General features: G+C 50.1%; 1 protein-coding gene across 1 annotated transcript in view; it reads left to right on the top strand.

Annotated features, from left to right (window-relative positions):
* Positions 1-14,233, top strand: part of LOC147123789 (sideroflexin-5-like) — a 262,042-nt gene that overhangs the window by 139,815 nt on the left and 107,994 nt on the right. The window contains exon 10 of the mRNA XM_085976043.1: positions 10,275-10,365. Coding sequence (XP_085832169.1) covers positions 10,275-10,365 — 91 coding nt within the window. The remainder of the gene's footprint in view (positions 1-10,274; positions 10,366-14,233) is intronic.

Raw genomic sequence — 14,233 nt, 5'->3', positions numbered from 1 at the left:
CAGGGTCTCGTCCCCATCCCCGGGAGGCACGAGCTGGGCAGACACCTCTGCCTCAACCTCCCCAGGGACAGGCGACCCCTGCCGATCGCTTACGATGGTGACAGCGGTGGGGTGGGGCGCAGTACCCACGGCGGGCGACGACTCCCCCCGACCGGAGGGACCTTCCTCCTCCCGGTCCTCCTCCTCATCCTGGGGGTCGCGCCTTTTTAAAGTGGAGGGATAGGGGGAGACCTCCATTTCTGCAGTGGCCTCCCCTGCTCCCTCCGGTGGAGCGGGTCCCTCGGGCCCAAGCCCGGCCGCAGGTTCTAGCGCTCCCGCCTCGGCGGTTGTGGCCACAGGCTCGGGCACGAAGTCCCCCCCACCGTCTCCCCCCGCGATCAATGCGGCAATACTCTCGGGCGACAGGGGCTCCATGTTATGGGGCACGCCCTCCATGGGGGGACCTGCCCTACGGTGTTTATTTTTCCCCCGCGCCTTCTTCCCGACCGGACACCCTTCCTCCCCCCCGCCGGAGGCCTGGATGGCATCGACCTCCGACGACGACCGCACTCCGGTAGTATTTGTTTGGGGGGGGGCACGGCTAGACCCGGGGGGAGGAGCGGCGGCGGGGTCAGCCTCAGCCACGCCAGACGACCTGGCGGCCTTGGAGGCGGGGCAGTTTTTTCGTACGTGCCCCACCTCCTTACAGGCGTGGCACCGCACGCCGTCCGTCCTCCAGAAGACGCGGTGAAGGGTCCCCTCGTGGAGGACCGAAAAAGCCCCGTCAGTCTCCCCCTCCCGCGCCAGCTGAACAAAGGCCTGGCGCCGGAAGGAGAAGACATGGCGAAGGCTGGCTTCCCGGAATCCGAGCGGGATCGGCGCGATCCCCGACCTCACCTCCCCAAGTTGGTGCAAGTGGGGGAGGAGGAGCTCACTCGAGATGTAGGGTGGGACGTTAGATAACACGACCCTCTGCGCGGTGGCCTCTAGAGGGTCCACCGGCAGGAAGGTCCCGCCCACGGTGAGCCCCTCGGCGATGGCCAGGGCCACCGCCCGCTCGGACTCCAGGAAAAACACAGCCTTCCCATACATTTTCGAGGCGGCGAGTATGGCTGGAGGGCCGACAACCCCAGCCATGGCCTTTACGCACGCCTCGATGGTCATGTTGGGGTGGGTGTAGCTCTTCACCCCAAGCTTCTTTGTTATCAGGCGGAACGGCGACGGGGCAGCAGCAGAAGCGGGAGTAGCCGCGGCTTTGGTCGCCACCGCCGCATATGTTCTTGCCGGCCCCGTCACCGCCGCAGATGTGGCGGCCATAGTGGGGTGGCTCTTTAAAGAGCTACACACACCCCAAAGTCACAGGCCTGAAGGTGTTAATGGCCTTGGTAAAAGTTTGAAGTCTTCCACTGAGCAGAGGGAGTGTAAAGTAACTGGCCCGCCTCTCCCCTTGATGGTATTAATTGGGAGAGGGGCCTTTCTTTCCTCTGCTCAATTGGCAATTAGTAAGTAAAAGGAGGTGCCTTTTAGAGAGGCAGAGAGAGGACAAAGAGAGAGAGAGGGGGGGTGGGCGCGAAGGAGGGGGGGGGCGCAAAGGCAGGGTCCCCACTCAAGGTGTTATTCGGTGGGTGGGTGTCGGCAGGGTGCACTCCCCAATGGAAAAACAAAGTCTTAGATGGTCTTCGGGCAGGGGGAGAAGATGTCTTCGCCTGGGTAGGCTGGAGAAAGCCCAGGCTCAGCCCCACACCAGGTCTTCTCAATGTAAAGGAACAAGCTTCACCTGGGCAGGCTCCAGCCAACCCAGGCCAGGCTTTCCGGCCCGTCTTCTTTCCTCCCCCCGCCTAGAATGCAAAGTCTTTAGGGGAATACACAAAAGACACCCACCTGCAGATGTTGAAGATGCAGCTCCTCCCCTCCTTCCAAGTTGGAGCTGAGTGGTGTTCCTCTCCCCTCTCTCCCTCTCCTGGGCTGGAGGCCAAATTGGGAGGCAGTGATGGAAAGGCCTCTCCAGTTGAAATGCTGGCCTCCTCCTCTGTCCTCTACTCCTCCCTCTCCAGGCACCTCAGTAGATGTAGATGGTTTGTAGGTTGCTGGTAGTGGTGGCCTGGGGTCACTCCTTCCCTTCCACTCCCAGGCCAAGGCCACCACACACTCTCCCCACAGCAGCAGCAGCAGCACAACCTGCTCCTCAGAGAGCAAGGTCTGCAATGAGGTTCTGTGAGGGTGCCAGTCAGTTCCTTCTGTAACCTCTAGATGGCACCTTCACTTGTTGGTTTCTAGCCCTTTGTTAATTGTTCCTAGCCTCCTGTGTTAATTCTTAACGGCCTGTTAGCTGTTTATGGGTTTCACCTGGTTTTCTTGGTATATAAGTTCTGTGGTTGCTTCCCTCTGTGCTCAGTCCTAACCGGGGAATCTGGGGACTAGCCCTTCGCTCTGTGGCTCCTGGCTTTGACTAGCTGGCTGCCATGGTCCTCTCGAGCTTTGTATTTAAGATGTATCTAAGTCTGTGTTCTTAGTCTTGATAAGGTGCTGGGCTGGACTAGCGTGTTGCCATGCTGGCGCTTGTCTTGAGCTCTGTATTGATAAGCCTGTTACTCCTGTGGCAGCCCCTCGTGATAGCTTGTCTCGAGTCTCGTCTCGGCAAGCTGGTTGCGCTTGTGGTAAGCTTATCCCAGCTCAGTATGGACAAGTAGGTTGCCTCATGGAAGCTGTCCTGAGTTCCTATCTTGACTAGCCGTTTTGTAACTTGTCTCGAGTTCTTATGTATATGGTTTGTCTCGAGTTCTATGTATATTGTTGTGTTCCTTGTATGAATCTAGTTATGTGTGAATCTAGTAAAGTACCTTAAAGATTGTATACCTGCCTCTAGCCTGGTTTCTGCACTTGGGTCCAGAACCTACCTTGCCCGGAGAGCACGGCCCCGTACCTACACGGCCCCGTGGCTCCCCAACCCCGTGACAAGTTCTACCCATACAGATTCCACATCATCAGAGCCCATATCTTTCCTTACAATTGTGTTAATCCCTTCTTTAACCAGCAATGCTACCCCACCTCCTTTTCCTTTTTGCCTATCTTTCCTGAATATTGAATACCCGTATATGTTGAGTTCCCAGCCTTGGTCACCCTGGAGCCATGTTTCCGTAATCCCAATCATATCATATTCATTTACCTCTATTTGCGCTGCTAATTCATCCACCTTATTAAGAATGCTCCTCACATTAAGACACAAAGCCTTCAGGCTTGTTTTTATAATGCTCTTAGACCTTTTAGAATTATTTACTGTGGCCATATTTGATTTAAACCCTTGATTTCTCTGACTGCCACCTTTGTTTTTCGCCTTCCTGTCTTTTGCTTCTATCCCTGTTTCCCTTTCCTCTGTCTCCCTGCTCAGGTTCCCAACCCCCTTATAGAATAATGGATACCCAGGAATGAGTTCCAGGCTGGAATCTAATCGAGGGGTTCGGGGGGGGTTTATATATAGAATAACGGATACCCGGGAATGAGTTACAGGCTGGAATCTAATCGAGGGGTTCGGGGGGTTTATATATAGAATAACGGCTGTTACTGCTTTTTGGGTCAGTGCTTCGATACCAGGCCCCGAATGACCAATCCTCATACCGGGGCTTAGATGGTAACTGTTAGTGGACTTTTGATCCTTGGAGGAGGGCGGGCATCGCAGTAGAGCCTAAATATCTTCATTCATTGATCAAACCCACCGGCTTCCAGTGAGCAGCAGTTGGATAATCATTAGATAGGAACATAGGAAGAGGAATAGGCCATTCGGCCCCTCGAGCTTGCTCTGCCATTCAATTAGATCATGGCTGATCTGTATCTCATTGATCTCAGATGCAGGAATCCTTGTCCCATCCAAGTCCAGGTCATTGAAGTCAGTGGTAAAATTGTCTTCGTGACATTTCTCAGAAGGGATAGTGGCCCAGTGCATTTTGTTGAATTCAGTTGCATAATATTTTCTGGTCAGGACGTTATTGCTAGAAAAAAACACAATAAAAAGCAGGTGTGGGATTCTATGACATTGAAATTGGGGCTCACAGCCTCTCACAGACTGAGAGAAGTTCAATCTGATAGCACACCAGGGATCCTTTACTCCAACTGGATGCTCTGAGACCCACTCTGTGTTCAGTGAATGACGTGCCACACTCGACGAGAAGATTGTTTTGTCAGTTTTGATTGCTGTGTGCCGGTACATGGTGGGTCTTCAAGTGGCCATAGTTTCTTTCTCAGCCTGTTTCTACACCAATTTAAAACTGTCGGGGGAGATAAAATGTGATTTAACCCTTTCCCTCCTATAACCCATTGCTCCTGCTATTTCCTTACTGTTTGTTCTTGCGATGCTGATCTGAGGAAACCCAAGCCATTCGTGATGGGAGGTTAATTATGACTTCACCTAATAGTGCCAACCGTGGCTCATTGGTTAGCACTCTGACGCCTCGGAGTCAGGGGGTTGTGGGTTGAAGCCCCACTCCAGAGTCTTGAACACACAATCCAGGCTGACACTCCAGTGCAGTACTGAGGGAGTGCTGCATTGTCGGAGGTGCTGTCTTTCAGATGAGACGTTAAATCAAGGCCCCGTCTGCTCTCAGGATGTAAAAGATCCCATGGCCACTCTTTCGAAGAAGAGCTGGGGTGGGGGGGGGGGGGTTCTCCCCGGTGTCCTTCAACCCGTATCACTAAAACAGATTATCTGGTCATTATCACATTGCTGTTTGTGGGAGCTTGCTGTGCGCAAATTGGCTGCCTCGTTTCCTACATTACAACACTGACTACACTTGCAAAGTACTTGGCTGTAAAGCACTTTGGGACGTCCTGAGATGGAGAAAGGCGCGATATACTGTACATGCAAGTCTTTCTTTCAAGGCAGCCGTTCCTAGTTGCCCTGAAGTCAAACATGTTACGTGGAACTGGAGGCCCGTGTGGGGCAGATGTGGAGTAAGGGCGGCAGGTTCCCTTGCCTGAAGGACATTAGTTAGCCAGTTGGGTTTTTACAACATAAATCTTTTTCTCTGGTGCCTGTCCACAAATTGCTACATTTATTGCATTCACTTTTACAGCCAGCACGGTGAGATTTGAGCTTGTGCTGGTCTAGTACCATAAACGCCCCCATCAGTAGTTTACCCCCTTCTTCCATTTATTCCTCCCCCCTCCCCAAAAGCCTGCCAGTAGATTTGGTTTGGGCGGAGGAGGCCCCTGTGGAGTGATGGTTCAGTCCGGCCATCGTGCTTCCCCATAGACAGCACCAAAGCCACTTGTGATTGACTTGGAATGGGAACCTTAGTTGTTCTTTTCCCCCTCCTTTCCCGTAGATCACAACAGTAGAACGATGTATAATGCTGAGACAGCAATAGTTGCAGAGAGTGAAGCTCAACAACAACAGCAACTTGCATTTATATAGCGCCTTTAACATACTAAAACGTCCCACGGTGTTTCACAGGAGTGATTACCAGACAGACTTTGACACCAAGTCACATGAGATATTAGGACAGGTGACCAACAGCTTGGTCAAAGAGGTAGGTTTTAAGGAGCATCTTAAAGGAGGAGAGGGAGGTAGAGAGGCGGAGAGGTTTAGGGAGGGAATTCCAGAGCTTAGGACCTAGGCAGGTGAAGGCACGGCCGCCAGTGGTGGAGCGATTAAAATCAGGGATGTACAAGAGGCCTGAATTGGAGGCGCGCAGAGATCTCGGAGGGTTGTAAGGCTGGAGAAGGTTACAGAGATAAGGAGGAACGAGGCCATGGAGGCATTTGAAAACAAGGATGAGAATTTTTTAAAATCGAGGTGTTGCTTAACTGGGAGCCAATGTAGGTTTGTGGGTGATGGGTGAACGGGACTTGTTGGGAGTTAGGATACGGGCAGCAGAGTTTTGGATGAGCTCAAGTTTACAAAGGGTGCAAGATTGGATGTTGACCAGGAAAGCATTGGAATAGTCAAGTCTAGAGGTACAGAGATATGGATGAGGGTTTTAGCAACAGATGAGCTGAGGCAGGGGCGGAGACAAACAATGTAATCGGAGGTCAGACTCCAAACCATCGTCAACACCTTCACCGAAGCGTACGAGAGCATGGGCCTTACACTAAACATCCATAAGACAAACGTCCTCTACCAACCTGCCCCCGCCACACAGTGCTGCCCCTGGATTATCAAAATCCACGACAAGGCCTTGGACAATGTGGACCATTTTCCATACCTCGGGAGCCTACTGTCAACAAGGGCAGACGTCGACGACGAAGTCCAACACCGCCTTCAGTGTGCCAGTGCAGCCTTCGGTCGCCTGAGGAAGAGAGTGTTTGAAGACCAGGACCTCAAACCCGGCACTAAGCTCATGGTCTACAGGGCAGCAGTGATACCCGCCCTGCTGTATGCCTCAGAGACATGGACCATGTACAGCAGGCACCTCAAAGCACTGGAGAGGTACCACCAATGCTGCCTCCGCAAGATCCTGCAAATCCATTGGCAGGATAGGCGCACCAACGTCAGTGTTCTTGCTCAGGCCCACAGCCCCAGCATCGAAGCTTTGTCAGCTCCGATGGACGGGTCACATTGTCTGCATGCCCGATACAAGACTCCCAAAATAAGCGCTCTACTCTGAGCTCCGGCACGGCAAGAGAGCCCCAGGTGGGCAGAGGAAACGCTTCAAGGACACCCTCAAAGCCTCCTTGAAAAAGTGTAACATCCCCACCGACACCTGGGAATCCCTGGCCCAAGACCGCACAAAGTGGAGGAGAAGCATCCGGGAAGGCGCCGAACACCTCGAGTCTCTTCGCTGGGAGCAAGCGGAAGCCAAGCGCAAACAACGGAAGGAGCGCACGTCAACCCAAGCACCCCACCCACCATCTGCCCCACCTGTGACAGAGACTGTGGGTCCCGCATTGGACTCATCAGTCACCTGCAGACTCATTTTTAATGTGGAAGCAAGTCATCCTCGGTTCCGACGGATTGCCTAAGAAGAAGAAGAATGGAGGTGGAAGTAGGCGGTCTTGGTGATGGAGCTGATATGGGGTCGGAATCTCATCTCGGGGTCAAATGGAACGCCAAGGTTGCGAACGGTCTGGTTGAACCTCAGACAGTGACTATGGAGAGGGATGGACTCGGTGGCTCTTCATCCTCCCTTTGCAATGTTCTCTGTCCGATAATAATACTACTACTACGCTCAGTGTTCCTCCAAATACCTTGTCCTACTTGTTCTTCCTCCTCCCTATATCCTTACTGTGTTAAAATTGAGCTTTATCACATCATCTCCTGCTCTAACTCTGTCTCCAGGATCCCAAACCTGGAACTTCCTCACCTCCCTCTCTTCCTTTCCTCCTAATCACTACTTACCAGTTTATCATATCTCTCTCTCACTCTTTCCAGTGTCCTGCACTATAGGCTTTGGCCTCTCACTTTTGTTCCTTAATTTTTTATTAAAGTAAAAGGACTTCACAGCTTACAGGTTATGAGGTTTTGATGAAGGACTTTGGTGTTATTTTGTTTGATGAAATACAGCAGTGAGGAGGACACAAAGGGCTCGAATTTCCCAGGGCCGTGGAGGCGGGAGTGGAGGCGTGTGGGGTGTTAAAATTGCAAATAGTGGCGGGCGGGTCCAACCCCGCCTCCAAGCATTTTTCAAGAAATCGTGTTTACTGCTCCCGTCTCCGTCCCACCTCCAAGAGGCGGGATAGGCCCTTAAGGGCAAGCACTAAATTGCCTCTATTATCCCATTTTGAAAGGCCTTTGTGATTTTAACCCTTTTCCCACGTGAAGCACGCCTGCTCTGAAACATGACGATGAAACCTGGCGGGAGCACAATTGGATTGCTGACTATCAGCTGCAGCTCCACCATTAAATAGGATATTTGATCAGCCATCATTTGCAGGTGGCAGGACTTTGTTGTCTCACGCCTGGGGGATCTTTTAGAAGGCATAACCACAGCTGTGGAAGTTTGGAGCCGGACACCCATCTCCAGTGTGACCTCCTGGGAAACCCCTCTCGCCACCTTGACTGAGCGCTTCCTCAACTGAGGCATATACCAGAAGCATGGGAGCCATTTATTTCCTCCCCTTTTGGGCATTAGATGAGGACGAAGACCAGCCGCGGCACCAGCAGAACCAGGAACAACAGCAGGAGCAGCACCAGCAGGAGCGCCAAGCTGCTGCTCACCCACCTGAAGCTGCACAGGCCAGAAGGGGCCAGCGCATGGAAGCCCGTCGGCGCAGGAGATACCCCCCAAACAGGGTCTACAGACACAGGGTCAGCTACCTCAACATGTCTGAGCAGCAGTGACATCTGCGCAATGCTGCAACAAGACCTGGAGCCCAGAGGACCAGGTGGACACCCCTTACCAGTGGCCGTCAAAGTCACCACCGCACTCAACTTTTTTGCCTCCGGCTCATTCCAGGGATCAGCAGCAGACATCAGCGGCATCTCCCAGGCGTCCGCACACACTTGCATCATGCAGGTAACCGATGCCCTCTTTGCTATCGTGCACAACCACATCCATTTCACCAAGGATCAAGCAAGTGTCGCGGCGCGTGCGGTTGGATTAGCTAATCTGGCAGGCTTTCCAAGGGTGCAGGGCATCGTTGACTGCACACATGTGGCCCTTAAGGCATCCCATCGCAATCCAGGTATTTTTGTCAACCGCAAGGGCTTCCACTCCCTCAACGTTCAGCTGGTGTGTGACCACAAGAAGGAAATTTTGCATGTTTGTGCCAAGTACCCTGGCAGTTGCCATGACTCCTTCATACTGCGCCAGTCTAGTGTGCCTCTGCTATTCAGTCCGCCAGACCAACTTAATGGATGGCTACTTGGAGACAAGGGCTATCCCCTGAGGACTTGGCTAATGATGCCGTTGAGGAGCCCATCCAACGAAGCTGAGGAGAGCTACAACTCCAGCCACATTTCCACCAGATCCATAATCGAGCAAACCATTGGCTTGCTGAAGATGCACTTCAGATGCCTGGATAGATCAGATGGAGCCCTGCAATACTCAGCAGCCATGGTCTCCAGAATCGTCGTGGTTTGCTGTGCACTTGACAGCATGGCTCAGCATCGTGGCTTGCAGATTCCTGAGGACCAAGTGGCCCTTCACTTCCACCTCCACCTCCAGGACTGGACAGACTAGATGCAGGAAGGATGTTCCCGATGACCGGGGAGTTCAGGACCAGGGGTCACAGTCTAAGGATAAGGGGTAGGCCATTTAGGACAGAAATGAGGAGGAATTTCTTCACCCAGAGAGTGGTGAACCTGTGGAATTCTCTACCACAGAAGGCAGTAGAGGCCAATTCATTAAATATATTCAAGAAGGAGTTGGATATATTTCTTAAGGCTAAAGGGATCAAGGGGTATGGGGAGAAAGCAGGGACAGGGTACTGAATTTGGATGATCAGTCATGATCGCATTGAATGGCGGAGCAGGCTCAAGGGGCCGAATGGCCTACTCCTGCTCCTATCTTCTATGTTTCTATGAACATCTTACAGAGGCCCATCAACCAGCGGCAGCAGTACGCAAGAACATTGCTGCCCGGGATGCAAGGAACGCACTCATCTTGGCCAGATTTGCTTAGCCTAGCCAATCAAGCACTTTTGCCTCGTTCTTACCAGAGCGTCGACAATGGCCAAGAACCAGCGGATTCCTAACAATTTGACCACCATACTGACAATTGCAAGTAATCCTAAGTCCTCAATGTGGAAGTCCCATTAGCGAAATGACACACGCCACAACTTGCCTTAGAGGAGGTGCCACGAAGGTTCACTAGATTGATCCCTGGATGAGTGGGTTGTCCTATGAGGAGAGATTGAGTAGATTGGGCCTATACTCTCTGAAGTTTAGAATAATGAGAGGTGATCCCATTGAAACATATAAAATTATTCGAGGGCTGGACAGGGTAGATGCTGGGAGGCTGTTTCCCCTGGCTGGAGAGTCTAGAACTAGGGGACATAGTCTCCGGATAAGGGGCCGGCCTTTTAAGACTGCGATGAGGAGGAATTTCTTTACTCACAGGGTTGTGAATCTTTGGAATTCTCTACCACAGAGGGCTGTGGATGCTCAGTCGTTGAGTATATTCAAGATAGATCGATAGATTTTTGGACTCTGGGGAATCGGGCGAGAAAGTGGAGTTGAGGTCGAAGATCAGCCATGACCTTATTGAACGGCGGAGCAGGCTCAAGGGGTCATATGGCCGACTCCTGCTCCTAATTCTTACGCAGTATTCCATAATTAGTACAGTAGGACGGAGCGAGATGTGTCATTTATTCGCTTGTCGGTCAGGACCTGTCTGATGCTTTCTTTCCTTTTTTTTTTTAAGGTAGGCCTGAATGTTTTCATCGAGAAAGCCAAGAGGTTTAACCCAGCCACCCGTTTAATGATCCAGCGGTTTGTGCCATTCCCTGCTGTAGGTACGTGAGATTTAGACTGTCCCCGTAAACAAAACCAGAAATGCTGGAAATTCCCATTCTTTCCTCACTGAATCTATTCGCTCTTGTCCCATGAATATCTGCTCATTCCTATTTTCCGCTATCTTTCTTTAGCCCTTCCTCTCTTTCAACACACTCTTGTACTCTCTTTCTCAGGCTCTCATAGAATGGTTACAGTACAGAAGGAGGCCATTCGGCCCATTGAACCCGTGCCGGCTCTCTGCGAGAGCACTCCATCTAGTCCCCCAACCCCCCCGTCCTTTCCCCGTAGCCCTGCAAAAAAAATTATTTCTGGTACTTGTCCAACTCCCTTTTGAAAGCCGCGATTGAGTCTGCCTCCACCACCCTCTCAGGCAGTGCATTCCAGATCCTAACCACTCGCTGCGTAAAAAAAGTTTTTTCTCATGTCGCCTTTGTTTCTTTTGCCAATCACCTTAAATCTGTGCCCTCTGGTTCGCGACCTTTCCACCAATGGGAACAGTTTCTCTCTATCTACTCTGTCCAGACCCCTCATGATTTTAAACACCTCTATCAAATCTCCTCTCAACCGTCTCTGCTCTAAGGAGAACAACCCCAGCTTCTCCAGTCTATTCACTTAACTGAAGTCCCTCATCCCTGGAATCATTCTTGTAAATCTTTTCTGCACCCTCTCTAAGGCCTTCACATCCTTCCTAAAGTGTGGTGCCCAGAATTGGACACACTATTCCAGTTGAGGCTGAACCAGTGTTTTATAAAGGTTCATCATAACTGCCTTGCTTTTGTACTCTATGCCTCTATTTATGAAGCTCGGTATCCCGTATGCTTTTTTAACCGCTTTCTCAACCTGCCCTACCACCTTCAACGATTTGTGTACATATACCTCCCAGGTCTCACTGTTCATGTGAAGGGATTATTACTAGTTCTAGCCCCTTTAGGGCTACCCCGGATCAGGCGTATTCCCCAGACGTTCACTTTCAACTAAAGTTTGAGGTAACCGAATCCTAAAGACGCTTAATTGGGTCTAAAGGTCCAGACTATCTCTCCCTAAAGGAAAGGAACAACCTGAAGATGTTACCGTCCTCCAGATAGCACTTTAATAAGTTTAGCTAGACTGTAACGTTCCGGATATTATGAGGGTCCGGAAAACTCCCTCAGAATTCTGCAACTCCTCACCAAGGAGCGTACAGAGATTGAGTTCGCGAGTTTGATACAGAAGTATTATGTGAGACAATTCTAAAACTACATAGATTTATTAAAGAACTGACAAGTAATTACAGTAGGTGTTTCAATCGCAACATTAACAGTTCCAAATACAAAAATCTTACAATTTTATTATCAGAGATCCTTATTCTCAAATCTTAACTTCGCTAGTTTTACAGTTCTTAGTTTATTCCAGGATATCCACCAAAATCAATTACAATACCTTGATCCCCGCGATACAAAGAGTTGAAGACTTATAGAGCTAGCTCTGAAGCCGAGAATCGCTTTGCCCCTTTGCAGCGAGACACTCATCCCATTTGAAAGTTCAATTTTTATACCCTTTTGCAGTGGTATTTCCTTTGACGTTTTCTGCTGATGTAAGCTAATTATCTGTAGTCATTTTTCTGCTGACTCCTGCTATTCTTACAGTCAGCTCAGCTGGTAGCAATGCAGACTCGTGTCTCTCCTTTAGGTGTTCGAAGCTTATCATAAAAAACGGTGTGGAGCAGGTACATCTATTTAATGTCATTCTTACCAAGGTCTTCTGTTTATATCTTTTTACGATGTATGAAAAAACCACCTCAACTAGGGTGATCTATGCAATTCTTAAGTCGCCTCAGCTGGTTGCAACACAGAATCGTGTCTCCCGTGTTTCATTTGATGTCATTTTTATGAAGGCATATGTTTCTTCTTTTATGTGCCTGTTTACGAAGTGTACTTTAAAACACCTTAACCGGGTGTACCATTGTGTTCTTTCCAAAGCTTCAGACTAATCAGGAACCTCTAACCTCCTGTTTCAATAAGGCTATTGATTCAGTGTCAACAACTTATCTTATCTCAATAGCCTGTATGCTGTTTACAGCTTCTCCATTGTTGAGGCTTCCAGATTTCCAGATCTAGTTTGTCATGTTTTAATAAAGTCAGAATTCTTTCATAGAATGCTGTATTTTTCTGAATATGGCTTATTCCTTCACAGATTTGTGTACATATACCTCCTAGGTCTCACTGTTCATGCACCCCCTTTAGGATTTTACCCTTTAGTGTATATTGCCTCTCCTCGTTCTTCCTGCTAAAATGTATCACTTCTCACTTTTCTGCGTTAAATTTCGTCTGCCACGTGTCCGCCCATTTCACCAGCCTGTCTATATCTTTTTGAAGTCTTTAACTATCCTCCTCACTGTTCACTATGCTTCCAAGTTTTGTGTCATCTGCAAATTTTGAAATTGTGCCTTGTACTCCCAAGTCCAAGTCATTAACACATATGTATCAAGAAAATTAATGGTTCTAGTACTGAGAGGAGATTTGATTGAGGTGTTCAAAATCATGAGTGGTCTAGACAGAGTAGATAGAGAGAAACTGTTCCCATTGACGGAAGGGTCGAGAACCAGAGAACATAGATTTAAGGTGATTGGCAAAAGAACCAAAGATGACATGAGGAAAAACCTTTTTATGCAGCGAGTGGTTAGGATCTGCAATGCAATGCCTGAAAGGGATTTTTTTTCATTCGTATGGCATCGCTGGCAAGGCCAGCATTTATTGCCCATCCCTAATTGCCCTTGAGAAGGTGGTGGTGAGCTGCCTTCTTGAACCGCTGCAGTCCGTGTGGTGAAGCGACTCCCACAGTGTTGTTAGGGTGGGAGTTCCAGGATTTTGACCCAGCGACGATGAAGGATCAGCGATATACTTCTAAGTCAGGATGGTGTCTGACTTGGAGGGGAACTTGGTGGTGGTGGTGGTGTTCCCATGAGTTTGCGGGTTTGGGAGGTGCTGCCAAAGAAGCTTTGGCGAGTTGCTGCAGTGCATCTTGTAGATGGTGCACATTGCAGCCACAGTACGCTGGTGGTGGAGGGAGTGAATGTTTAAGGTGGTGGATGGGGTGCCAACCAAGCTGGCTGCTTTGTCCTGGATGGAGTCGAGCTTCTTGAGTGTTGTTGGAGCTGCACTCATCCAGACAAGTGGAGAGCATTCCATCACACTCCTGACTTGTGCCTTGTAGATGGTGGAAAGGCTTTGGGGAGTCAGGAGGTGAGACACTCACCGCAGAATACCTAGCCTCTTGTTGCCACAGTATTTATGTGGCTGGTCCAGTTAAGTCTCTGGTCAATGGTGACCCCCAGGATGTTGATGGTGGGGGATTCGGCGATGGTAATACTGTTGAATGTCAAGGGGAGGTGGTTAGACTCTCGCTTGTTGGAGATAGTTATTGCCTGGCACTTCTGTGGCGTGAATGTTACCTGTCACTTATCAGCCCAAGCTTGAACGTTGTCCAGGTCTTGTTGCATGCGGGCATGGACTGCTTCATTATCTGAGGAGTTGTGAATGGTGCTGAACACTGGGCAGTCATCAGCGAACATCCCCATTTCTGACCTTATGTTGGAGGGAAGATCATTGATGAAGCTGCTGAAGATGGTTGGGCCTAGGACACTGCCCTGAGGAACACCTGCAGCGATGTCCTGGGGCTGTGATGATTGACCTTCAATAACCACAACCATCTTCCTTTGTGCTAGGTATGACTCCAGCCAGTGGAGAGTTTTCCCCCCGATTCCCATTGACTTCAGTTTTACTCGGGCTCCTTGATGCCGCACTTGGTTAAATGCTGCCTTGATGTCAAGGGCAGTCACTCTCACCTCACCTCTGGAATTCAGCTCCTTTGTCCATGTTTGGACCAAGG

Source organism: Somniosus microcephalus, chromosome 2, assembly GCF_052327205.1.
Source record: "Somniosus microcephalus isolate GS21.2 chromosome 2, FLI_Smic_1.0, whole genome shotgun sequence".
Lineage (NCBI taxonomy): Eukaryota > Metazoa > Chordata > Chondrichthyes > Squaliformes > Somniosidae > Somniosus > Somniosus microcephalus.
This window is presented reverse-complemented; position numbering and strand designations above follow the sequence as displayed.